The sequence below is a fragment of the Athene cunicularia genome (genome assembly GCF_003259725.1).
Source record: "Athene cunicularia isolate RWA chromosome 11 unlocalized genomic scaffold, athCun1 chr11_part1, whole genome shotgun sequence".
NCBI lineage: Eukaryota > Metazoa > Chordata > Aves > Strigiformes > Strigidae > Athene > Athene cunicularia.
Window position 1 is genome coordinate 11,624,041 of NW_020799113.1, and position 27,779 is coordinate 11,651,819.

The 27,779-nt window shown below is 40.8% G+C and overlaps 1 protein-coding gene across 1 annotated transcript; it reads right to left on the bottom strand.

The window, feature by feature from the left end:
• Window positions 1-27: 27 nt before the first annotated feature.
• MYLK3 (myosin light chain kinase 3) lies at window positions 28-23,873 on the bottom strand. The gene is made up of 14 exons (XM_026856609.1): window positions 23,361-23,873; window positions 20,927-20,992; window positions 19,852-19,942; window positions 17,475-17,913; window positions 14,089-14,657; window positions 12,270-12,375; window positions 11,069-11,162; window positions 10,669-10,778; window positions 9,302-9,443; window positions 7,588-7,658; window positions 5,961-6,089; window positions 4,726-4,878; window positions 2,733-2,865; window positions 28-2,085 (listed from the first exon to the last, which is right to left on the bottom strand). Exons 1-14 carry the CDS (start codon window positions 23,871-23,873, stop codon window positions 2,014-2,016), a joined length of 2,688 nt encoding a protein of 895 aa, XP_026712410.1. The 3' UTR covers window positions 28-2,013.
• Between the last annotated feature and the right edge of the window lie 3,906 nt (window positions 23,874-27,779).

The following is a 27,779-nucleotide window of genomic DNA, read 5'->3' on the forward strand; positions in this document are numbered from 1 at the left end:
AGTGTATAAAAAAAGAAATCACTTGAAGCCAACTTTAATTAGTAAGAGCTGATTTCATTCCTGAGGAGAGTTCTGAAATGTAACAGTAACTACTGGGGAATGGATTCCAAACAATTGCCTGATGTGCAGAGAAAATACTGGATAATTAACCCACATGAAGTATGAGCTGTACCAAAACATCTGCTGTTGTAACGCATATGTAGCAGAGGGGCCTCAGGATGGGGGGGATTCCAACCTCATACATTAGCATTCTGCTGTTAAAACCTACTCACGGATGCTTTTGGCAGCAGGGGACGGGGGCGGGGTAGGGACGTGTTAAACCAAACTTGAGGAATAGACTTGTTACACTTTAATGGAATTTATTAGTATTAATTCAGAAATATACAGACCAATTAATATAATCACATTTAGCATGCAAAACCACTGTGGAAGAAAAACATGAACAGAAGTGGGCCTTCACAGAAGGTGATAACATTGTCAAGATTATTTCACTTGATTGCAAGATTATTTCACTTGATTTAATAATTTTTCTCTGTCTCAATTCTGGAAATACTGCAGAAGTCCAGAATTCAGGACTATGCAAAGTGAGAAGCACCAGAATGGAAAAGATAGCTAGACTAGAGCAAGCCAGTCTTACAAACCTCTTTATTAGCAACTGACACTTTTGCCAATTCAAGGGACATGAAAGTCCATAAAGGGAGCTTTACAGTGGTTTGATGTCTTTGCTGGAACACTAGTTTTAGTAGTATTAACTTCTGGTTTTCCTAAAAGCCCATCCAGCTCACACTGAGTTTTGCAGAATCTAGAACAAGCATGAAGGAAACCATGGGTTTAATAAATAATACTATACTTTCAGCTGAGAGCTAGTGACTGCAACACTTTATACATCAGGAAAGTTTAAAATCCAAAATAAGTTAGTATTGTGAAGAAAAAATGTTCAAGAGCAAGGTGAGAAAAAAAAGGGCTTCAACCTCCTAACTAGGCTAAAGGCAGAGTCTGGCAGCACACCATTTTGCCTGCCACTGAACAGCAACAAAACCTGTTTTGCATATCACACCATATCAACTTCTCAGACTTCATTAAATTTGTCAGAGAGGTGAAAAAAATCCTCAAACTAAAACTTACAAAGTTAAGGGCTGCAGTCCCAGCCAATTAGAAGCACTTACAAGTTTTAAATACATATAAAACAACGTCTGGAAATTCTTCTTTTCTGGGCAACTGAGGTTTTTTTGCATAGACCTAACAGTCATTAGGCATTTTTTATTTGTGGCAGTTTTAGCTAACTCCTTCCAAAAGTTCAATTAATTCAGCTCTATTCAACTCACCATAAGAAAAGGAAGCAATGGATTGACTGAAGTTGCTTCAAACCAGGATTCCTTCTATTTCTGAACTATGCAGTGACTATTTCTTAATGGAAAGAGTAGAATAAAAAAGGCCCAACAAACCAAAACCATTCAACTCTGAGTAGCTGCACTGAATCATCATGTTTGGGGGGAAAAAATAAAATTAAACTTTTTGAAAAATTCACAGAAGAAAAGAATATCCAGTCTTTTTAGTTCTAAGTAACAAACAGCCAAGGGAAAAATTGTGCCGCTGTTGTGGCAGTGCTCTAAAATTGATGACATATATCAGTCATGAAGAAAGTCTTTAGATCCCATGCTTGGTGTGAAAAACCAGAAAACTGATGGTGTGTTTTCTGGTTTTAACACACGGACAATACCCTACCCTGCGGAATCAAAACCTTCAGCAAGAAGTCAGCCCTAATAATGACATTTTTTCATCACTATGTACAACTACTAAAAACTTGTAAAAACAAACAAGGACGCTTCTGCTTCTAGAAATTATTTCAGTGCCTCTTTCTTGAGGTACTTCTGGAACCTTAGCACTAACACACATAATATTTGAGGAGGACAGACCCAGAACCTTATATTATAAAACAAAGGGGTAAAAATTATTGATGATACTGAGTCCTTCTTCCATAGCTTCATGTCAAAGTAGATACTTCATACAAGCTTATGCAAGCTTGACAGACATACTCTGAAATCTCTTCAGCCTGTTAGCAGCAGCCACCACATAGAAATGCTTCTGTGAACAAAACAGAACAGTCCAAGTGTGAGTACAACTGAGGTAAAGGACCCTTTCTGTAGCTGACATGGATTTTTCTTCCTGATAAATCTAGGCACCCACACCTTGCACAGACTGCAGTGCAGAACAGCGTTGTACTAGGGAACCACTGATTACTGCAGAACAGACTGCTGGTACTGTGAACTTCTACAGCATTATTATGAATTGTGCAGCAATATGTCTTTAGATTATGTATTTTTTTTTAAATGCAAGTGCAGAAGCCCGTGACTAAACAGTTGGAGTGGAGGAGTGGAAAAAGTGTAAACATCTAGTTTAACTCCTTGGCAAGGAATTACAACTCTCCAGTGACAAAAGAAAAAAGAAATGGTCCTCACTGAGTTTTCCTCACATTCCACAGACTTCTTTGTAATAAGATCACTTTGTTCACCTTCCAAGATTGATTATCTATAATCCAGTAGAGGCTCCAATAGAAATTCTTATCTCACTTCATAAAAAAATTTAGTTCTGAAGGAGCATGGAGTTATCAGTAATGTCCTGAAGAGTTCTCTCTCCCCCACACTTTGACTCTGCAATGGGAGGCACAAAACTGCCTTATGTTGTGCTGATCTTCCCCCTGGAAGTAAATTTGCCAGACTATGTCCATTTACCTTCCACTTTCTGTGAGCCATATAACTCTGCAGCAACAACTGGGACTTCAGGCGAAGTTTGAACTTCTTGGCTTTGGCAGGTAGATCATTTAACCACTCATGCTTCAGACACTGCGTTGCGCTCATCCGGCAGCTGTAGGAGAGGAAATCTGCCATGTAAATCCAGCTACCCTCACTGCTATTTTTTCTGTGCCCTGTGCTCCTCAATATTACTGATAAAGAACCTGCCCTAAATGAACCAACACAAGTGAGTGGAGATGCTGTTCATCCCAGTGCACAGGATCCTAATGACATCCTGCACTCACCAGTCTTAAGGGGTGAGCAGTGGGAAAACCTGCTGGTGAGTCTGCAGTGGGTTGACTGAGCTATGGTTAAACACTGTATTTTGTCTTTTTATGGTTTGGGTTTGGGTGTGGGGTTTTTTTCCTTTGAAGAAGCAGCTGTACAGGTTCATCAGTTTATGTATCATTTTGTTATGTGAAGGCAGAACTTTGCTAAGACAACCAGTGCATACAGAAAAATAATATTTGTGGTGTTACCTGTCTGTCCTAATAGTGCAGGCTTATTCTGTGCCTCGTATTTAAAAAGCAGTTGTCTATTCACCTAAACTTGAATCAAGCTAGGCATACGTTATATCCTGACATTCAACAGTGGGCTCAGATGTGAAGGGCCATCCAAAAAGCTTTGAGAAATACATGGCAATAGAGGAAGTCTTGGCGGAGGGGTGTTGAGAAAAAAAAGTTTTGTTTGCCTTTTTTCAAAACAAAAGCCTACGTATGCCTAACTCCTGCACTTTGAGCTGTCACTGAAGATGATGAAAAGATAAATTCTGCCTGCTCACACCTGATTTCAGTAGTCAGGGGAGACGGGAACAGACCTTGCACAAGGCCAGACCTACTGTCCCAGCATGGTAAAGGTGCCCAGTCTGTAGGAGAGCAGAGGCGTCCATATACCGTGTGAACAACTGGGCCAACTGATTGTTGCTCTTTGCATCTCACCGACAACACTCATTTCTTGCATAGTCATTGCATTCACAGCTTCTAAGCAGACTTTGCATAGTGTCCCTCTGGACCTCCCTATTCCCATTGCATAGAAAAAAGCAAACTTTACAGTCTCCAAATGTTACAGTCTTATAGCAAATCATTACAGTCAGAGGAAAAAAAAAAAACCCTTTATTGTCTCCTGCTGGCAATATGCTAAAGTTCAGTTTATTCTTAGCTTTTCATATGACTTATGGTTCAAAATTTAATTAGTACTAAAACTGACTTGTCTGATTTAGGTAATGATCTGGAAGTTGTTAATATTCCAAGCACTCCTCTGAATTCCCCTCAAACACCAATCTCTTTTACTGTATGCATCATTCCTGTTTTGATTAGTTTTGTATCACTACTCAGCAAGAGAAAAATTTCTCTGCTCACTTATCCAACCCCGTAGCCACGGTGTGACATCAGGATCATCCTTATTCGCTCCTGTTCTGAATGTGCAGTCACTTATTACCGTGGAGCCAAGACTGAGAAGCCACATGCAGAGTAAAGTTCTAAACATTCCTTAATATCTACCAAATGCATATAGACCACTTTAGAAGAGAACAATGCACATTTTCACAGCTGCAGCTTCTGTTTATCCTCCATGGTATTCAAGAGACATTTTTGCAATTTGTGGTGGGGCTTGTGAGAATCCAAAGTAACAATAGAAATAGTTTTTGCTCAAAAAAGGAATACTAAAGAGATTCCTACAAGGCAAATCCTTCCAGATCACCTCTGTTCTGCCCATACTGATGCTACTGCAAAAAGCACCTTTCTTCAGCCAAGGTACACAGATATTTTCCTTTTAAACAGGGGCTTTTGAATCAGTGAGGAACTGCCCAGCGAGCACCGATACAGCATCCAAAAATGTCACATAGTAAGTTCTCACTGTCGGCTGCAATCCAAACAGTTGGTTAGTAGGAACTTAACATCATTAGGTGCTATTGTCCTCACGATTGAAGAAGTACCTTTTCTCCTTCACGAGCAGTCTGGAAATAAAATCTTTAGCTTCCTCTGATAGCTGTTCAAATGCTTCTGCATCAAAATCCCAGCTGCAGTTGACTACATAATTCATTGTCTCTGCATCAGTTTCTCCCAGGAATGGGGACAGGCCACTAAGCCTTAAAAAAAAGAAAGAACAGGAGGGAGATGGAGCAATTAGATGCAAGATGCATTTTTCCTTCTACAAATTCTCTGCTTTGTAATTGTTGTTAGCTTATGGAGAGGAAAGTCTCTCAGCTGTAGGGGTGTTCCATTTCTCCATCCCTGCCAAGATAAACCAACAGTTTGGAGCAATAAAGCATTGTGATGTTGGTGTTACTCTCTAGCAGTTCACTCTGCTACGTCAGGGAGCACTGTTAATAGATTCCCCAAGGAAATTAATTCAGTGGGGATCTATGTACATACTTCAGTGATTTCCCAGCTAGGAAAGCTAGGGGGACTCAAGACCTTTCCTAAACCAAAGCCCATGCCCATATTTAGCTTGATTTAAACAATTCTGAACAATAGCATACTTTTTTCAATGTCTCCAAAACCAGATTTATTGCTGCAGTCATTTATTACTTCATTCAGTTGGGTTTTGGTTAACATACAAATTTAAAACAGAAATGTATTCAGTTCACAGAAAGCATCTGTGAAAGATTCTGGGATGCCAAGTCAGCTCATCAGAAGGCAGACTTTGGACAGGCAAGCCATCCATGGTGCCATCCAGATATCCAAGAAAAGTTTTAGCCCTAGTTGTAACATGAAATTTTTTTCAGACCCATGGCCTAACAACCAACATTATTTCCTCTGTGCAGATGCACACCAAGTTGAAGCTATTGAAATGATCAGATTGCAAATTTGAAAACCAACTCAGGCCCTCAAAAACACAATCAAAATGAAAATTCTGATGTGCTTTGGGCAATTTTGAGTAAAAAAAGTCCTGACTCATTTTACCTTGCTAAATAAAGTGGTAAGGAAGAAGAACATAAGGAAGAACAACATTTACATATTTATTGAAAGGATTATGTGTTGTTTAGAGACTTTCTGTGCACAGCGAGGTGCCTTCGCATTAAAAGCTGAGATTTTTAACAAAATTAGGAGGAGTCACAGCCAGATGGGCTCAGTGGTTGCTACATTCCTGCTCTGCAGATACCCTCCACTGGCGTGTTCTTGCAGAGCCTCTGGTGCCCGCACCACGACCCCTCACAGGGTTACTCACAGCATGTATGTGATGACGCCTACACTCCACATGTCCGTTGGGAAGGAAACAAAGTCATAGTTCACCACTTCAGGAGCCAAGAACTCTGGAGTTCCAAAATTAACTTTCAGTTTCTCACAAGGTTTGTACCTTTACCAGAAAGAGAGACACATCAGTGCTGAGAGCAGGCTGGGGAACACATCTCACCTTCGTAAAAAACAAGGCATGGGTTTTTGCCATAGAAGCATGGCAGAGCAAGCACAGCAGACTCCCCAGGCAGGCAGGACAGCATCAACATCTTTAAAGAATAAATTTGTGAATTTTGCTATGACTTCAAGTGACTATACCATCAGCTATCCCTTTGCTAAAGCAAAACCAGAGGGAAGACCCAAGGGCAATAAAACCAAAAAGACCTGCAAAGACCTCCCCCACAGATGACAGCAGCTTTACTCTCTGCCAGGCTCCACGGGATGTCCAGCATAAACCAGATGAAGTGACTTCCATTAAAAAAGGTTTGGAGAGCATTTGCTTAGCGGGATGTACCTAGCTATAGCTCAGGGTAAAGGTCTGTATAAGAGATATGAGCACAATATAACTGCTAAGGTGGACTCTGAAGAGGATTATTAGGGCTTGGTAACATTCTACTACAGGGAGAAAGTTACTCTGTTCTATTGCTTAAAAGGTAAAGGTTACAGAACTGCACCAGTAATAATGGTCACTGATGGCAGCTGGAGTTACAGAGAACAAACCATTAAAGCACTGTTTTTACATCTCTCTCTCCTGAAGATCTTGTTTTCAAAACTGCTTTAGTAGAAGTTTGCATCTTTAGCCTCCCAATTTAAAAGAAGCAACCGAAAAAAAACCCCAAACTACCAAACCACCCTTGATGTATCAATTTCTGTTTACATAAAATACTTCTAAAAGAAAAAAAGGCCTTGGACACATATATACAAACATGTAGGTACATATATGCATAAATGTACCAAGTTTTGGCTTAAGAAAAGCTTCAAAGGATTTAGAAAAGAAATAGAAAAATATTGGTTTTCTTACTGTTACACTAACAGGAGTCATTCCTTTTTATTCTAGGGGAATAGACTCATAGTCTCACAGCTTTCCTTTAAACAAACTCGTGTGAGCAAAGTAAAAGAATGGGGGCAAGTTCATACTTCTCTGAGGGTTGCCCATTTCACAAGGGACGGCTCAAACATGCACTTGTTTTTTCCCCATCAATCAACTTATTTAACTAAAGAGTTTAGCGGATAATTTCCACAGCTAGAACCTGCACAATAAAACCCAGCAGTCAAGAAGTCTGAGAGCCTCCGTGGAGTCCCCGGAGTAACAGCTCTATATGGGGAATCATTCTGAGATAATTAGAACAGCAGTATAGCTTTATCCAACAGAAATGTTATTTGAAAGAGTAATTAGATAATTAATGTACACAGCAGAAAACCCATGCCTGCAGCAGCATACTGCTTAGCTCATTCACATAGCAGAAGTACTTTACAGTCACTAAAATACATACCCCTCCCCTGCCAAGAACTACCAAAAACACACCAGAGGTTTGGAGGTTTGAGGGGTGGGCTTGTTTGGTTTTAGTTTGGGTTTTTTGTGTGTTTTATTTTAAATAAAATAATAGCTGAACTCTTACCTCCTTGCTAATCCAAAATCAATAATCTTAATCTGGTTTCCTGTGCGATTTACACATAATATGTTTTCAGGCTACACAAAGGGAAGAAAGTATTTTGAGTTACACATATGACTGTTTGAGAGAGAGATCTAGCAAAATAATATAAAAATCTCAGAGATTTTCATAGCATTTTTTAGTATAATACTTTCTGTTCTAGAAAGTATTTGACTGGCATACTGAGTTAGTGAAAGGTTTGGTTTTGGACTTCCCATAAAGAAGTTTAACTTCTGTTCTTGTTTGACAACATTCCTCTATTTCACCATAGATAGCAAATGGATTCTGAGATGGAAAGGCCCCCTTGTGTAAAACAGTCGAGTCAGTCTGATGGTTGAGGCATACCCACTGGATTTACTCCTGAAATATAAAAGTAGCTCCACAGAAAGCCACAAGAAACATGTCAAATGCATCCTTTGGTTTTCCCAATGAGAATATTTTTTCAAGGTGGGGGGGGGGGGGGTGATGGTGTCCAAACTGATTAGAACTGCAGAACTGTCTACAGGCCAACAAGGTCGAATATCAAGGCACTGTATAAAAAAGCAGAAAAACAACCCCAGTCAGTATTTCTCTTCAAGAAGATCAATTGGGGCGTTAGGAAGCCATGGTCACTTTACTGCAGTTCAGATTCAGTTAGTAACAAGTACAAACAATAGGAAGATGGTTGAATATGTATTTGAACACACTTAGAAGGGCGTAGGGAGAAGTGGAGGGATGAAATGCTGGGGTTCCAACCCCAAGCCCCAAATCAAGGTTGACATGTGGGCGATTCCCACAGCCCTTCCCCAAGGGGGGGGAGTTTGCCTTTAGGCTTCCCTCCAGGTGGGCTGACCTCGCAGACAGAGCCATTGGGTCAATGAGCCCCGGGTGTCCCGCACTCGGTAACCCAAGGTCAGGTGTCCCACTTGGGGATAAAAGCTGGGACCATTGCAGGAGGGGGCAGTGTCTGTCTGTGAGGTGGGTGCCCTGTGCAGAGTTCCCTGTTGGGGAAGGACCTCCCGCCTCCCTGGGACTGGGCTCCAGGCAGGTCTGGCTTTTGTAAACGTGGGCTGTGTAGAGATTCAGTGTGTGGCTTCCTCGGTCTGATGTGTTTGGTTTGTTGACTCGGTTGTTTCCCATCCCATCCCTTCTATGGGAAACTGCATTTCACCATTTATTCTACCCATTGTTGGTTGTGTGGTGTTGTTGTTGGGGTCAGTGGGATTGATGTTGATTATGTATAACCTGACTGACTTGTTTGTACCCCCAGCACTCACCCATGTACTGACCCTTTTGTATCAAATACAATTTGGTTATTGGTTCATCTTTATGCTGGCTGTGTCCTTTATGCTAGGCCTGATAACTGGCAAGACTGCAGACTTTCCTAGCCAAAGAGGATTCTGGGTGTGGTTTTTCATTGATGACAAAAGGGCATTGTTTAATTCCACACAGAATGAAAAGCTTCTGATTTGCGAGAGGCAAAAGCACAGAATCCTGTTCATTTCACTATTCTAAGCAAACTGCCAAACAGACATTGAAAAAAAGTTATGAATCTCTAGAGCTCCATTCATTGTGACTACTGCACGAAGTCTATTCCTTTATGACATAAGTCCATGAAATGAGAAATGACTCTTGTACTTAGAGACTCTGTGGTGGTCCAAACCATAGCATTGCTAAAAAGCAGAGAGTATGGAATACTGACCTTCAGATCTAAATGGAGAATATAATGCTGGTGCAAGTAGTGGACTCCTTCACAGATCTGTTTGGTAAACAGGACTGCATCCAACTCAGTTAGATTGTAGTTTTCATCTGTGATCCGGTCAAATAATTCACCACCATCAAGACTAATATTTTGACATAGAAAAGCGTTAAAAACCCTAAAATCCCCATTAGCTCAATTTATTTCCAAGTCAGGAACTTGGGCTCTCTAATTTAGCAAGGCTCCTAAGAACACATCCAATATAAAGCGTATCAGTATTCTCAATGACTTCAAGAGACTTATTTCTGAGTGTGAAATTAAATATCAACCTGCGTTAGGGGGGAATATGTGTCAAACCCAAACCCATACAACCTGCTGATACGATTTCAATCGGATTTAACCTGGAGAACCTACAGGGAGTTCCAAAGCACTCATTACTTGCTCACTTTATTAGTCTAGAGAAACTAAGTCTTCAATCTATAATATTTACTAAATTAAACTTCTCAAACTGAAAGCTATTTTAAATGGGCTGACAACTGAACTTAATTCTGCACAAAAATTAAGAGAAAATTACATCAGATGTATAGCACTGACGAGCTTCTGCAAGGTAAAAACTTCAGGTATTAATTTCAATATACACATATTTATATTCACTATTTCATTTTGTGCTTTTTTTTCATTCATGTCGTTAAAAAATTAGTTCTGTAGTAACTGATTTTAGGTTATAAAACTTCACGTTTTTGTAAAGTAATATGCCACTACACAGAAAGGCAGCAGGTATAAATCATGAAATCTCCCTTTTGTGAATTCCGTATTTGATATAGATCAAACTTCTTATTTAGCTTCAAATGGGGAGGCATTTCTATTAATCCTAAAATTATTCAAAGAAGGCAGACCATGCATATAATTAATTACCTTCCTACCTTCTCTATGACTTTACTAATTCTACTTAAAACACCTCACTCCTCCCTCTTGTCTGTGTCTCTCACCTTCACTCTCTCCCTAGTATGAGATTTTATTTACCCACACACTTTTATGGAATTTGGTAGCTAGGGACAAAGTTGGGGCCTGTAAGTTAAACTTAAATGAAAAATGAACCATAGTGAAGTTCTGTTCATTAACGATCTTGTAATTTGCTTCACACTCTTAAAGGTAGCTGCCTTTCTTATCATTTGCTTAAACTGTAACCTTGACAAATACATAATTTTTAACCTATAGAAACTATCTTTAAAGCATATATTTTTTTCCTTCTGAAAATGAAATCAACTCTCCCTCAGGCTAGGAAAACCACTCAAGTCTTGTCCGCACCTCAGAATTACCACTCCCGATTTCCCAAACATCTGACAATTCCTGAGATAAATTAAACTTACTATTCCATGATCAAAGTGATATTATTCTTGGCTTCAAAAGCATCATAAAGCTGGATCAGATTCACGTGATTTAATTGGTTCATGACATTAATTTCATTTTTTACTTCCTCCTGAAAAAATAACAAGTTACCAAAAAATAAGCAAAATACGTTCCTTGAATTCCAATCTATTCCAATACAATTATTTGTAAAACCTAATAACAGCTATACCGCACCGGGCAGAAGGTTTAATCATGTGGCAAAGAACACATTAAGTCCAAACTGCTACTTACTAAGACAGATTTTACAGTATTTGATACTACCCAACCACAAGTCGCTCATACGGGTCAGTTCAGGGAAGTGGTGTTTAAGGTGTTTGCAACACAGCCGGGTTTAAAGTGGATTCACAGCAACATAGTTACCCTCTCTCTTGCTCCTTTCACTTTTATGATTTTGGCTGCCAGGTTGAGACCAGTTGATATTTCCGTGCACTTGTGAACTTGCCCAAAACGCCCCCTGTTGATACCAAGGAAAAGATGGGAAACTGGCTTAGCACAGCTCACTGCAGAAACTTTCATACAACTATTCTTATCGTTGATTAAAAATAGCACAGTACAAAGTGAACAGAATCAGGTGGCCAGCAGCATGAATCTCCTCTTTCTCTCAGCTTATGAAGGATTAGTTTTATCTTTCCAGCCAGTTGTTCAATGCTTACATTAAAATATTATGCCCCCTTCGTATTACAACATTTCACTGCGGTATGATGACCTGATGATAATTCTTTTTCGGTTCTGTAACTGTACCCACTTGCTGTCCTTCAGTGATGCGTTAGTGGGTATATTAACAAGGATATTTCTGTCCTGATCTCATAACTTTTTAAATGACTATAAGACCAGTAACTGTAGCCACTCCACAGACTGCATTTCTTGCGTGTTATAAATTCTCCCCGATGTCACCCAGATATGTTAATACCCCTTGGGATGATTTCTAAACATCACTTCTCTGCTATTGCATCATATTGCTTATACTTATTCGTACTTGGATCAATGTGCATATCAAACCTTCTTGACAGATAAGTAGGGATACAAGAATACAAAGACTGAAGCAGCTGCAGACTTCCTATGAATTAAAACTAAACATAAGGTCAAAATAATTATAACTTCTTCCTTAGTTTTCTTTAATGCACGGTTCAGCATGGAAAAAAGATTTTGGAGGCGGTCTGACCTAATGGGTTTTACTGACTTCAAATGCTCAGAATCTGTCTGCCTAAAGGGTACAGGTGTTTCTCACGACACGAGCTGTGGCCAGGACAAATGCAAAAAAATCACCCAAGATGACAGTCAGGCATATGAAAATGAAACTAGGGCAGAAACCAGCCATCTAAGGGACTTCACCACACACACACCCCAAAAATCAATAGAAGGTTGATACAAGGAACCCAGCAGCTACAACAGCCGTTGAGAAAGTCTCAAGGATGAACCTGCTCACCCTGGCTGCAGTGAGCTTGTTCCTGTCACCCACACGCACCCTGGGGCTGTCTGAAGAAGGCTGCTCTAGCTCTCCAGCTAACTGCATTTCTCCATGCCTTAGCTGCTGTACAGCATTAGGGACAGGGATACTTACCCCCCCAGTACTTCATGACGACACACCGAGTAGCATGTTGTCACCTCTGTCTGCTTGACACTCACTATGCGATGGTCGAAAGGAGCCGGAGGAGAAGGGCTGTCATCTAAAGAGGAGACAAGCTGGTGGTCATTGGGGTGTTTCTGCACACATTGCTGCACTCTGTCACCTCCCTCACACCAATGATGTCAATTCGCAGGATGTGCACATCACCTCATGTTTCCTAAGTGTAATGAGAAGTCTCAAATATTTTCTATGCTCCCAGTATCCACAGCTCCACAAAACCATACTCTTGTGCTCCCCCATGTCCAGCATTGCTGTTCCTAAAGAGATGAACCCAGTTTCCCAGACTGGTATTGCTGATGGAGCCCTCGGTGCTTCTGTGAGGCTCTAAGGGAGAAGCACTGGGGCCAACACAAACACCCGGACAAGCCAGCCTCCAGCTGCTGCCAATGCAAACACTCAGAACTTTATACTAAAGCACACTGCCCTCTCTCCCATCTTTTCTCTTTGCTTCATGTTCCTCTACCACACCATCATTTTTTCTTCTGGAATTCTGACAAGCAGTGAAGTATCTGGACAACATTAAGCATGCGATTCCTTCGCTATTTTTAGAGTGGCATGCAAGTACAATAACCACTGCATTTGCAGCTAGCTGTAAGGAGGGAGGTGCTGAAAATATCCAAAAAAATCACTCTGTTACTTCAAGTGAGGGACTTTTATTGCTAACACCCTTTTAAGAACTGAGAATAGGATCCGACCTCCTGAATCTCAAGCCTGTTTTTTTTTAAACACAGTAAAACCACTGGACACCTTCAGAAGGTCAACATCTTAGTTTAGGCATTAACAGAAGAGGTCACCTGAAAAAAATACCTGGAATTTTGGAAAAAGTTACATTTGATCTTTTAATCATTGTATAGCAGCTGGAAAGACCAACACAAATACACAGCCCTGATAAATAATGACAGTTATTGGTAAAATCAGGAAATTTCTCCTAGCAGCAAGATTTTTGCAGACAATGTCCAGCTTAAAGCTGCAAACATTAACAATACAGCTATTAAGTTTAATCAGTTTGTGGGAAGCTAAATCAGTTAACAACGATACACGTAATGTCCAAGTTTTTCTAGGGTAAAGCTTCCATAAATCCACTTTTGGTGTCCCTCATTCAAAGCAATTCTACAGTTAATCTCTAGATATCTTGGGCTGCGATTTAACATGTATTCACCTCATCTCCAGCCACTGCTGAGAAAGCCAGATCCAGGTCAGGGCATCTACCCGTGTATGTACGTTCTGGGACATACACGTATTTATGCTGCCAGGAGAGAGTACTCTCTGAAACAATGTGATCAGGGGTTCACACAGTAACAGAGAAGAGATTATGGCCAATAACACAACAAAGACCACAGCAAGATACTGCTCCTGCAGTATTTTGCTGCTCGCAGGATCTCTAGTCCATAGTTGCTAAAGCACACCTGATTTGCACACTCTATCTTAAGGAATAAATGCTTAATGTAAAGAAAACTGATTTTTTCCAAAATTACTCATTCTTCTTATTACATATATTCTTTACCCAATTTTATTTTAAAGAAACTTTTTTTCCCAAAACACACTTTAGAAGAAAAATTACTATTAGAAGAATTTATACAAATGTTAATTCCCATGTTATTTACATAGTCCGAGATACCCATGGCAAAATGCTCTTGAACTGTAACACACCAGTGGTCTGCTGAGCACTGCCCCAGCTAGTATTGTATATAGAACACAGGAGGAGCACAAAATCCTCAATGTAAGTTTCCAGGAGCAACTGCAAGCAGCTTACCAATGATCATTTCATCCTGTGTGGGAAGCTCTTTGCAAGCTTCCAATGATTTAGTCTTCTCTGTTGCCATTCCAGTACACTGACGAGCATCATTTTCACTTCTCCCTGAAGATGCAGACTCAGATTCTTTCCTCTCAGAGTTGGTATCTGTCAGGGATTCTTCTGCTTTTGCTGTTTCTTGATGGTTTTTCACTTCTACACCCACATCTTTCACAGGCTCCTTTGCAGAGGTATTCTGTGAGGTTATGGGCTTCCATTTTAATTCTGATTTCTCTTCAGCCTTTTTACCTGGTTTGGGCTTGCTCGGTAATGGCTGTTTCTTCCCTGTTTGAGTTGCAAGTTCATTTTGCTTATTGTCCCCTTTCTCTACTTGATTTGGCTCAGTGCTGATGTTTTTAGGAGTCTGTTGAAGTTTTAATTTGTCAGGCAGCTGTTTGACTCCTACTTCTGCTGATGTGGAGGATACAGATTTTACTTTGAGACTTGTAGCTCTGTGATCATTTAACTTTCCTTCCTTGGTCATCTCAATCTTGTCTTTCATTTCAGTCATATGTACATTGATGGATATCCTGCAGAACAAACAATTGATATGTTATGCAGATGACTAGCTTTGCTTTTGTAACTTTGTGGGGTAGAAAAATCTATAAGCTTCCAAACCCAAATTTCTACAGTATTAAAGAAACCTAACCCTACCAATCCTCTTCTGAAATACAACACTGAGTGCACCAAAAAGCATGCTGACGCTTATTCTGTGTCCTCATCTGTGTATATGCCTGCCTTCTGCTGAACACAAAATGTCTCACACTGCAGCGCACTACTCCCACATTTGAAAGCTTACCCACTTTTTGCAGCTATTACAGTTGGTCTAACAAAATACCACTCATCTGGGCAGAGAGGGGCTAGTGATTGCTTTCACAAATTACAGACTGATTAGCTAAATGGCTGACTACTCATATGGCTCTATAGATCCAAAGCTTGCATCCATCCCAGTCCTCTTCCAGCTGGCTGACTTGAACACTCAGACATATGTGTTTGTCTTCTGATGGGACAGCATTCTTTCCACAGCTTTCTGTTAAAAATGTAACTTTCATAAATGCTCTCACTCCATCAATACTATTTTCCTTGGCACTCTGACTACTGGAAAATTTTTATGTTGGTTTTTTTTTTTTTCCTCTTGTGTTGCCTAAAAAGATTATGGGTTAAAAACAATTCTCTATGCTACTTAAATCCATCAAAGACATTGTGTGATAATTTTTGAGTCGACTGTTACTGCTCCAACTGTCACGAGCACACAGTCCAATTTCAGTGAGGCTGAACTGAAACTTGTGAAGTTGTAAAGTAGATTTTTATACAGCAGCAAGTAAAGCACATTTCTGATGTCTAGGAGAGAATGTACCTAATTTTTTTCAAAAGTTATTGCCTCTTTTATTGGAGCAAAAGATGTTATAAAAGAAAATGTTTCTGCTTTTGCATAACAAGAGTCTGAAGTTTCTCATTTTCTGCACCTTTAACACCCTTGAGTTGTGCTATGAATCTAAGCTCACTGAAGTGAGCTATCAGAGCAGCTGAACACAACTGAGCAAACACTTCCACTGCTATCTAGACAAGCCTGACCTCGGCAGGACTCTTGGGCATTTCTCCAAGCAGGGGAACACAATGTTCTTTTGATGCTTCCGTGTGGGCTTACAGACTTCATTAGAAGTTGCATTCATTTTAGAGAGGCATTTACTATCCTCATTTGACTTCACACACAAAAGCATAATCAGTACTCTGCAGGAAGGCTGCAGCTTCCCCTGGGGTTTACTCTAGGTTCTGCCTTGCGGTTATCTGCCCGCCTCCCTCCTCCCCAAACCAAAGTCTCTGGGGCTCAGACAACCCCTGTCCAAACCAACCAGCTGCTTCAGAAGCTGCTGCCTATCTCCAAGTTCACCACCTGGCACATCATGATCAACCAGCACTGACTTCCGAGGAGTAACAGCAACTGTTCCTCCAGCGCGTCACAGACACCTTGAGCCATCCTCAAAGCACCATACAGGCAGAGCCCTGGCAGGCAGCTGGGATGGACCCACTCCCGCTGGTGAAGCGCAGTGCCTATGGCCCACCAGCCAGAGCCTAAAGCCCACAGGGAAGGCACAGGGAGGTCCCTCTGGCTTCAGCGTTGTTATAGCCACCAGCTTGGAGGCAACTATGGCTGTAAACTGTAGGCAAAGTTGTTCCTGAACGTTTCAATAGAGGCCACAGTAGTGAACCTTCTCCTGCCACATCTTTACACTCAGCCTCTTATGAGAAAAATATCCCAGTGTGCCAGTCTTCACAATGACCCCTTCCCTCATGTGCAGGCATCAGGACAACTTTCATTCAGTTTGATAACAACTTATTTGTCATTCACTTTTTTTTTAAAAAAAAAAAAGTCCTGTAATCCCAGTAGACACCCATTGCACAGAAGGATTTAAGTGTCCCCTCTATATTCACAAGTACTGCTACAAATTCAAAGTTTTCAAATTAAAGTACACATACACAAAAGTAGTGTTACGTTGTTGTCTGGGCTTCAGGCACTGATTTGTACACACCAAAAATGGGGAAATCCCACATGAAGTAACATATGTATGTATGTGTGAGTGTGTCTATCACCCATATGTACACACATACATATAAACAAACAATTTTCTATCCACCAGCCCAGACAGAGAACCATGGCAGTTAAAATCTGCCACAGAATTTCCATCTGTTGGCACTTGGTTGGTAAGGGTTTTATGGTTGTGGGTTTTTGTTCTGTGTGGCTTTTTAAAATTTAAATAAATGGAATGAAAATCAAATCCTAAATAAATAATTCAAAAGGAAATGGATTATGAAAGACATTACAAGATACCTATATGAGGAAAAGATTAGGCTAATTATTCCTTTATTAATCTCTATCTGGGCATATCTTTAGGTGACCAAGGCATAAAACACACCCACAAAACCACTGAGGACAGCAAACTAAAGTTATTTACTAGTATATGACAAAACTAAACATCTCAAATTCCTTCCCTCCCAGTTACAGAAACAGAGGAGTTGGAAAGGACCAAGTGGTTTATAAGCATCCAACTACTTTAGCTATATAGAGTGGTCACCTTCCTATCTCTTACGCACAGAAGCTTCAATCATACAAAAAACCCCATTCATCTAGCCCTCCGACTCCTTGGCTTCACAGGAATTTACACAGAGCCCTTGCTGCTTTGAGTTCTTTGCCTTAACCCTTGCGGTAAGGTCTCACCACTCCTTCCCTAGCACGGCTATTCCCCCCTGGATCATGCTCAGCAGGAGTTGCCTCCTTTAATGACCCGGCCTTTGTTTTTCCCTTCTAACGCGTGAAATGGTTTCAGATCACACAGAAAGGCCATTACCTGGTTCGTGTCACCTCACACCCCGTGTCAGATATAGCCCGGGCTGTGGAGGGCACAGCTTCCCGAGATGCCACACTCGACGGCAGAGGTTTGTTTTCATACTTTCTGAGCTTCTCATGAACAAGCGGCCTGTGGCACTCATCTAGGCGTGGGACTCCGTCCGCATCATGTGCTTTAGCAGGAACATTTTGGTTGCTTACGTGATCTTGATTTATGGAGGGAAGACCGTTGTGTTGATTCAAAGCTTTGACACCAATGTCCTTTCGCTGTTGACAGCTCTTAGAGTTCTGTGTTTTGCCAGCACCTTCTACTACTTGCTGCTGCACTGTCCTCTCTTTAGCTTGGGGTTTGGAGTCAGCTTTGTGGGCTACAGCACTAGAAGCATTCACCTTCTCACATGCTCCCTTGTTTTCATCCAGCTTTTTCCCACCTTTTGTCTCTAAATAAAATAAGCCATTAATAAAAATATCCTTGACAAAAGTGACAGCAAAACAGGGAGGTAATGAAGTAACCCACCATTCAAAATAACCTATGCAGTTATGTACATCTGAAAAGGTAGCAAGAAATCCCCTGAAAGGTTTAAAATCCTTACACCAGCAGGCTTGAGACAGCAATTATTAATGTTTCTGGCTTAATCAGAGGTTTAACTGCTCTGTTGGCTTTCCAGCAGTGTTACAGATTTAATCTGGATTTCCATAAAGCAAACAAAAGACCTGCATGGCTCCAGCTCACTGCATCCAAAATCTGAAATCACTCTGTGGGTGAATATAACGGGTAGTTCAGGCACTGCAGATCCATTCAGGAGCCCACTGAACCTGGTACACCCTCTACCTCATCAGAGGGGCTGAAATGCTGGGGTTCCAACCCCAAGCCCCAAATCAAGGTTGACATGTGGGTGATTCCCACAGCCCTTCCCCAAGGGGGGGGAGTTTGCCTTTAGGCTTCCCTCCAGGTGGGCTGACCTCGCAGACAGAGCCATTGGGTCAATGAGCCCCGGGTGTCCCGCACTCAGTAACCCAAGGTCAGGTGTCCCACTTGGGGATAAAAGCTGGGACCATTGCAGGAGGGGGCAGTGTCTGTCTGTGAGGTGGGTGCCCTGTGCAGAGTTCCCTGTTGGGGAAGGACCTCCCGCCTCCCTGGGACTGGGCTCCAGGCAGGTCTGGCTTTTGTAAACGTGGGCTGTGTGGAGATTCAGTGTGTGGCTTCCTCGGTCTGATGTGTTTGGTTTGTTGACTTGGTTGTCTCCCATCCCATCGCTTCTATGGGAAACTGCATTTCACCATTTATCCCACCCATTGTTGGTCGTGCGGTGTCGTCGTTGGGGTCAGTGGGATTGATGTTGATTATGTATAACCTGATTGAGATGTTTGTACCCCCAGCACTCACCCATGTACTGACCCTTTTGTATCAAATACAATTTGGTTATTGATTCACCTTTATGCTGGCTGTGTCCTTTATGCTAGGCCTGATAATTGGCAAAACAGGGGCAGAGACACACTGAGCAAGACTCCAAGGGACACTGGGGCTTGAGACAGAGGCTCTTGCATTTTCCACAAAAGGACAAGAAAGTTCTTAAGTAGGTTCTTGTGACAATGGTTGTGAATATTAGCAGTGAAAATTTCTAGGGTAACTTTTTTCAGGATTCAGCATGCACAGGTCACTGGCAGTCAATATTAGTTAACAATCCTAAACAGCTTTTGAGTCAGAAATGTGACTGTCAGCTTTATTTTTATCACTTCCTAAATGATGAAGCTAGAAGGGGGACTGCCCATAAATTTAAAGGATTCACTGACAATTTGAAGACAACAACATGACAGGGCCTGCTCAACATCATGTTCGCCCCTGTTGCAACTCCACAGGCATCAATAATGGACACAAGAGGGCAATGCCCTGACAGACGTATCCTAAATAGGAATCTAGCCCCGACAGGGCAATGAAACTTGCTGACCAAAAAAAGATATTCCCAATGTCAACATGTCCCTTTTTCAGAGAGGGGGAGGAGGGAGGGATGGTTCAGATGTGTTAAGGGAAAATAATTTATCAAGTTTGTTTTGTGATATTGCCACTACCTTCGTGGTATCTCCAAGCAAGTATGGCTCTCAATTCAGCTCACTAATTCCATAGCAAAAAAAAACCTGTGCAGCCAAAGGTGCTGCTTTTAGTTTCTTGATCTTCTAGCATTTTGTGGGGTTTGAGTTGGGGGACAGATCATCTTGCAGAGGAGGTGAGAACAACTATTTTCCCAGTACTGGTGGACAAAGTTACTCAACTGCATTTGAGTAATTCAGGTAGTGGGAAATAGCAGGCTATTAATTTCCAGTTTGTCTGCTGCACATTCTAGAGTCAAAGCTTGTAGCATGCCTGGAGTGATACATACCTTCCAGAGGATTCTTGCTTTCAGTTTGGGTTCCTCTGTTACTAAGCACATGCTTAGGTTTTGCACCACTCTCCTCAGGCTTATCTTTGGCCTAAAAATGACAAGGGAACACAAGAATAGCAGTTATGGCCGAGAGTGTTTATTTCCCACTAGGTTCCTTCAGCTACGTAGGTATTCAGACTCTGTAAAATGGACACTAACACCTCTGGTCTTCTGGATTTTTAGTTACTGCTGTGTTTACTCCCTTCTTCCAGCCTCTCTCGGCTTTTTCAGACAGGCATACTTCTAAAACAAGACGACACGGAGTAATACATTAGCTCGCTGATTTCCAAAACTTTTGACTGTCAGAGATTTTGTCTGCTGTCCGCTTTAGGCACATTGATTAAAAACGATGACATGTGAAACATAAGAGACATTACAGAAAGATGACGCTGTATTTGTCTTGCTTTTTGGCTGGTGACTGAAAGATAAGCAATGTCTCTGAAGATATCAATATATTTGTCTCAAGGCATCTAAAGATTCATAATCTGAGCTATGATAGAGGCGATACCAAAAAAGAGCCTCTAGGTTTATGGTAGCTCTTGTGTATGTACTTGACATTATACGTGTCTCCTGTGGCATGGTTAAATGTGACTTTTGTCTTTTAGAAGCAGATTTTTATTTTCAAGCAAATTTCTTCCTCCAATTAAGAACACACAGAAGAGGGATATTTAGTAATAGCATCAGTGAACACTTCATACAGTAATACATCTGAAAACAAATTAAAACTAAATATTTAGCAAAAAGCATTACACAAAAATAGGAAAAGGTGTAACATATTTTTGGTTGGCATATAGTTAAAATCTAGTGATAAGCAGCCTCCTATCCTTATCTCTACAAACAAATAAGCAACATTTAAAATATTTCTGTAGATAACTCTGATTTGCAGGAATCCTGTTAATCAGCCCCTACATCTGTTAGTAAAAGCAGTTAAGGATTTCATGCTCCCACCATATAGATTCCACAACAGAGCTCTCTCACATCCCCCTTCTCAAAAACCAAAACACCCAGAGTAAGAGCAGTAAAAAATCATTACCATATTTATTACAGCTCTAAGCAAACTCGCAACAATGACCGGAGAGAACATTATTCTTGCAAAATCCTACGTGCAAAGAAAGCCTTGGATAACTGACAGCTTAAGGTTGGTGGGTTTCTCCGTCTGTTTGGATTTAAGTAACAAGTTTGAGGTTTGGATCCTTTGGAGCTCAATCCATAGTCTTTTATTAATTTGACTCTAACCCTGCAAAACTTCTCCCATAAGCATTTCCATGGCATCCCTGGAATGCTGTCATACCATCAACAACCAGCTTCACCCAGAAATGAAAACACGACCTCCCCACTCCCATTCCATACCGAGTAACCTTGCACTAAGCCAGCTCCTCGATAAGCAGCGCGCTATTACAGAACAGCAAATGCTGGAAACACGGTAGCTAATTTTTTGTTTGTGCAACCCCTGTGGAGCTCTTTGGACCTGTCTATACTACTATCACAAAACAGGCTGTGAAAGCTAAACCAAAGGTAGCACATGGCTCAGCACAAGCTAATTTGGTTTTAAATTTACCTGTGTTTTGTTCCACGTTACCCCAGCTAGGTCACGTACATGTGCTTCCTCACTAATTCAAGCCTAGATCAAATATCACTCAGCAGCCTGTGATCAAAATAGACATATCTTAAGGTCTTACAACCTTATGCTCCAATTTCAAAAACTGTTCATAGCCAGAAACCAAAAAAAAAGAGAACAATGATGGTCATACTGCAAAACTGACTAGTCATAAAACTCTCCGCTTGCCCAATACATATTGCCTGTTCTACAGGCAGTGGTTAGAGCCTGGGACACAGACCTCCACCCCATCTTAGCCCATCAGGTCACCAACAGCAGGTCATTTCACCTCTCAGTCTGTATCTACCTATCCATAACACTTGGATGAAGTTCGGACCTCCTTCAGTCTCCTCTTCTGCAAACACTGATGAGGAGGCAGTGCATAGTAGCTACTTGACAACTAATTCTGACAGGATGCTAAAAGTCCCTGTGAAACATTCCTTCGATATGCCTCACATCGCCTCCCTTTGTTTACATCCCTCCTTACTGCTTTTTTTCACTCAGAAACTGACAATCTGGAAACTAAATTAGTTTATCACCTTTATAGCGATCTTCACCTGGCCACTGACATACCGTGCACTGTCAATTCAGGCCAAGGTGTAATCCTGCGGAGGACCATATTTGTCTCCAGTCATTTTGCAGTGACAGCAGGCAATAACTTGTAGCAATGCAGCTTTACCAAAATGTATCAAACTCTTCCATTTCTCAAAAAAATCTGTAGAACTGAAACTGAAACTGCAAATACAAGCTTAATCTCTATCCAGAATTAAGATTGATGCCTAATGTATGATTTGGGGTTTTTTGTCCTCAACACTAATGGAAGCTCTCTATAAATTTTTCTCTCTCCTAACACTCCAGCTCACTTGTCAGCCTCTGTCACTTGAAAAGAGAGAACAGGAGAGCACTCAAAGCCTAAAAAGGTACATTAGCATCTAGCATTGCCCCGTTCTTCTGAAAGTTTAGGTGTACCTTTCACCAAAACATGCTGCAGTTTTGGTGAAAAATACTTGGATTAAGATGCCAATGGACTTTTTCCATTTGAGCTAAGTTCTTCTTACCATAATCACACCTCTACATACAAGGAGATTCTTGGGATGAAGAAACATATTCCACTGTTGCAGTTTCTCCCCACGGCAGGATACAAGCCATAGTGAAAACCAAAAACTCCATTAGCTAAAACTAATGCCAGATGCCTGTACTTATAAAACCACAATTAATCAATTCCAAAACACCACATCAACTACATACTGGTCCTCCCTCACTGTCCTCAATAATTAAGAAATGCTTAGGAACCAGTATCTAGGAACTTGCAAACACAACTATTTGATTTGAGGAGCGAACAATGTCGATGGAGTTGGTAAAGTCACAGTTCCATCATATAAAGACAACTTAGATGTCTAAGGACACATACATCTGCTCAGTAATATCACCACAAGCCAGCATGGGTTTTAGTAACTGGCATTGTATCAGAGCTCATGATCAATCCAGAAAACAGAAGCTTCTTCCAACAAAAAATGCTCCCAGTATATTACTCATACTTTTTACTGGGGCCTCAATTTGGTCACTAATTGGAATGACATTGCTGATCTTCAAAAGCACTGGTAAAAACTGAATTTCCTGTTACAGTAGCAATCTACTCCTTTATAGGATTGCCTGGCACACTTTGAGAACCTCAGACGTAAAACTGCAAGGCATGTTTTGAGCCTTGGTCTCTGCCTTAAGAGCCTTGCAATTCAAAGGTCACAGCAATAACTGTAACAGCAATACTGAAAGGAAATCCTGAATTATACATCATGCAAGAAACCAGCAGGAGAGCCTAAAGCCCTGCTACGTCATGGAAAAATAGAAAGAACAGTAAAACAAAACCAACCTCAAGAAGGATTTCCAGCAGACTCCCCTTCTTCCAGGGCACAGTGCCTCTAAGAATAAAATCCACTACTTTAGAATTTTTTAATACTTCTCCCACAAATGTAATAACTTTATCCAGTGTATCAACTCTTTTCTCTATCTTTGCCAGCCTCTCCTTATGCTTCAAGGCATCTAGCTGGGCAGCTTTCACCAATTTCAACACTTCTGAGCAGATGGTCTGGATATCAGCCTGGTTAGTGCTGTCCGATACCTTTAGGCCTTTTTTCATTGCATCTGTCTCATCAGGAGCTGCTCGGGATACTGTTAGCTTGTTAATGCCTTTTTCGACATCATCAATGCCTTTGTTAACTCTCTGCAGTTTGCCTGTCAGATCTTCTTGGAAATGCAACAGTTTGTCCATCTTCTCATTCAAGAGATTCAGTTTTTTGTCCATCATACTTAAACTGTTCACTTTTGGAGGCTGTAACTTTGTCAGGGCATTTCCCTCTGCAAGGTCCAGGCTACCCGCAGACATTCTGTCCAGACAGCAGGATGTCAGATAGATTAGACTGGCTTTTCATTAGTCGTAAATTAGAAAATGAGAATCTGAAAGTTCATCTTTACCTATTCCTATACCAGACAAGCTCACTTATTGGAGCCGCTAGAGCATATCATGAAATAGCTACTGCACAAAAGATTTATTTCTGTGTTATCTATTCCTTACTCTGTGCTTTCAATGATGGAGGTAATTTGGCACCAGACTGTATTTTCTTGGGCCTCTTTGACGTCACAAACCCATTTAAAATTCTCTCTCGAGTGGCTGTTGATAGGCAAGCATCTTAACAATTGCCAATGCATGAGCAAACCTCTGAAGGGAGAAGGATTATTTTTACAGCCAGTTTTAGTTCTGTGACAGTGAAAAGAACTTGCTAGAGCATTTCTCTTCATTAGACAGGAAAAATATAAAAGTAAATTAGGTGGCCTTGTGCTAAGGCTTGTAAGAATTCAGCTTTGTAACACGGATGCAGAGCACCCAGCACAGACACAGGGTGTGCTTTTTAGGTCGGCTGACACTTGAATTTAAAAATAGAGTACAATGACAAGGATCTGAAATACGTATCTAGCACCAGCATGTCTTTGTCAACTGAAACTTCTAAAATTAAATCTTTCTCCCAGGCTATGAAAGGGAACAGAGAAAAAAAAAAAAAAATCTTCATGGAGACACAGCAGAATTAGTCCAACTATTAGCAACAAAATTATTAAATCATAAGTCCTGTTTAAAGGATTTGTTACTGACTTGTTTTCACTTCTGAATCACAGGATGTCTACTATGAAAATTACAGTCAGTAGAGAACAGAAAGACAGTCACTTCATACTTGCACAGCCCCCACTGCCACCGTTCAGAACACTTCAGAAACGTTAATGAATGGATCCTTACGATATGACACAGACTGAGAGTCCGTCCTCCTCCACAGAGGATGAACGGCAGTATCAAGAGATAAAGCAGATTGTCTCACGCCAGACACGACACTGTGTCAAATGACTGCATCTAGTTCTTCCAGGTCCCTTTTACTGCTGTATGTATGTGGAGCAGGGGGAGAAAGCAGTGGGGAAATCCTGCTGTCACAGCAGTCCTGGTGCAACAGAAAAATGGAACCACGTCAAAGCCACAGGCTTTGGGATATGGAGTATCCCTTTGCCTCCAACTCCCTCAATTTTCAGAAGGGGCATAGGGGAAGAAAGTATCATTCTTAAAGTGAATTTTCTGTGTGAGATAGGACATTCTAGAAAACAAAATCCTTCCTCTACACGGCACAGAGTAGTAGCTGCATTCAAATTACCCTCTCAAGAAGATGTGTCGTCCTTGACACTTCTGTAAGACAAGGTTTTCTACCTTTACAATAAAAATAAAAAAATAAATAAAAAATTGTCCACCAAGGCCACCAAATAATTATACCTGACCTGGTGGTTCTGTGGTATTTAGAGGCCAATAACTGACTTTACAAAAGGTACTAAAAGCTTTAAAACTCGGAGCATTTATCACCTTCAAGGGAGAATCTGAATACCAAGCAATGACTTTAGAAGAAAACTCAGCCTGTGAAAGCTGATGGGTGTTGGCATTTCATGCCGTCTCATACTCCTGATCAAAAAGTATTTTAAAGTTACTGTTATTTTCACAGTGGTCTGGGATAGTATGGCATAAATTTTATGATACCCCATATAATCTTACTTCAATAATCAAGCATACAATGCAGTAAAATACATAGCTCTATCTTGAAAGTATAGGGCACTGGCAATAAAAGCTTTGCAACTCTACTACTGCATCTAAAGAATCAGAGTTTTCAGCCAAATGCTTTTAAGTAATTAATTCTTTCAAGCCTACAAACATGCTTGATGACAAATAATCAAACCAGCTAAAATTCTTAATAAATCAAGAGTACTAGCTGAATGTTGTCCTCTTAGGGACAAAAAGAAGGTAGAGTTATATTGTTATATTTAATTAAATAAGATTGTTATATTTAAAGTCACACAACTTGCAGCAAATATTTCAATAAGGAAACCTAAGCACAGAAAGCCATCTGCAGTTGCATACTTAGAACTTAAGTCGCCACCACCAGTGTGCTATTACAGGCACAGCACGCACAGTCGTGAAACAATGCAAGTATAAAAGTGCACAACTGGCCTCTCTGTGTGTTTGTGGGCAAGTGGGAGTCTTTTGAAGTCTTGAGCAACCTTCTTATTTAACAGTTGAGAGCAAAAAGCATTAATACTGTCCCATTGTAATTTACTACTGTTATTATTCATAAAACTTATTTAATCCTCCTCACATACAATGAACTCTACATGCTGTGTAAAAAAAGGGACTTGAAAAAAAAAAAATCTCAGAATTTGTATTAGCTTACACAAGCAGACTTGCCTGACTGCAATTCAAGGGGCACAAACCATCTCTTCCTCCTTCAGATTCAGCCACACACAGTGTATTCCAGCTGTATGGAACAAATTTCACCACCTACTACATACTCACACAGCGCACCAAGACGTGCAAGGTAACACGCTATATGGAGTTCTTGCTACACGCAGCACATACTCCTTGCTAGTGTTGTCTGAGGTACACACAGGGAAGATACAGCCAAAACTGCCTCCTACTCAGATACAGCTGTTTGACTTCACTACTTACATCATACTGGGCATCCACGAGCAACTGCAAAATTACAGGTGGTATGAAGGATAGGGAAGAAGGAAACCTCATGTGGCCCCTAGTGAGAAGTTTTAAACATCTGTCACAAAGTTATTAAGGCCAGCTTTTCTTTTTGCTTTTCATTTCCTCCTCTCTCTTCCCTTTTGAACTGCTGGCAAGCACACAAAAAGAAAAAATGGCTTCAATGGGTCTAGTTGATTATTTTGTCTTCAGGATAATAATATGCTCTAATACTGGCAAAAAATCTTTTATTCCTTTTGCCTTGAATTACAATAAAAGGCAATTTTTGTTCAGAACATTGATTTAGAGCCCAGCGTTTGCATCTTGCTTGAGCAGCCTGAAGAGAGCATTCAGTTCCATTGACAGTCTCAAGCCTTTCAATACTTACCAAAAAAATAAGAGAAAAATCCTAAATTGCCTGATTCCATATTAGAGATCACAGTCTAGCCATCCTTAGACATCACAAAAAAGTAAAGTTATTGTAACAAATGCAGTAGCCTATTAAACTCACATTTTCTCTGTGAGGAGCTATTGCTTATAATGACATCTTGCATTAATACACTGCAACACATGTTGCTTCATCTTCAGGAGCCCCAAACTGAAGAAACTGAAGTGTTGTATGAGCAATGAAAACCAGTGAATCCTGCAGGACCTCTGTAGATTGAAGAGCTATGCCCAGTCGCCCCATGCTGTCACTGGCAAAACAAACTGGTGATCCACAAGACTCCATCGTAATCTGAGTGTAACTTGAATAAAATTTCTGATGATAATTGGTCTCCTGTGGATTTCTGCTTGTTTCTTCCAGGTAACAAAAAAATTAGCACTGATCTGGAGTGTGTGGACAACTGCCTCCATTCTATTAAGAGCTGAACTGAAATGAACTTCAGATACCTTTAAAATATCTCCAAGGTATCAAGTATCTCAGGAGTGCCAGAGAAAAGGAACACAAATGCTGGAGAACCACAACTACAAATGACCTTGAACCAATGATGTCAGAAACACTTCTGTTCTCAAGTGGGAAATGAGAGTTTATTCCTCTTTGGCTTCATCCCCACACACACTCTCCCAGCTGTGAAAGACATATGTCAGAAAACAGGAGAAAAACTCACATTCAACACAAAGAATCTATGACATGGCAGTTCAGTTATGATCCCTCCTTGCTAGCTTTGACCCAAAGGAAGGAAAAAACACAAAGATGGAGTGAATAGAGAAAGGTATAAAAAAAAAAACCACCCCCACCCC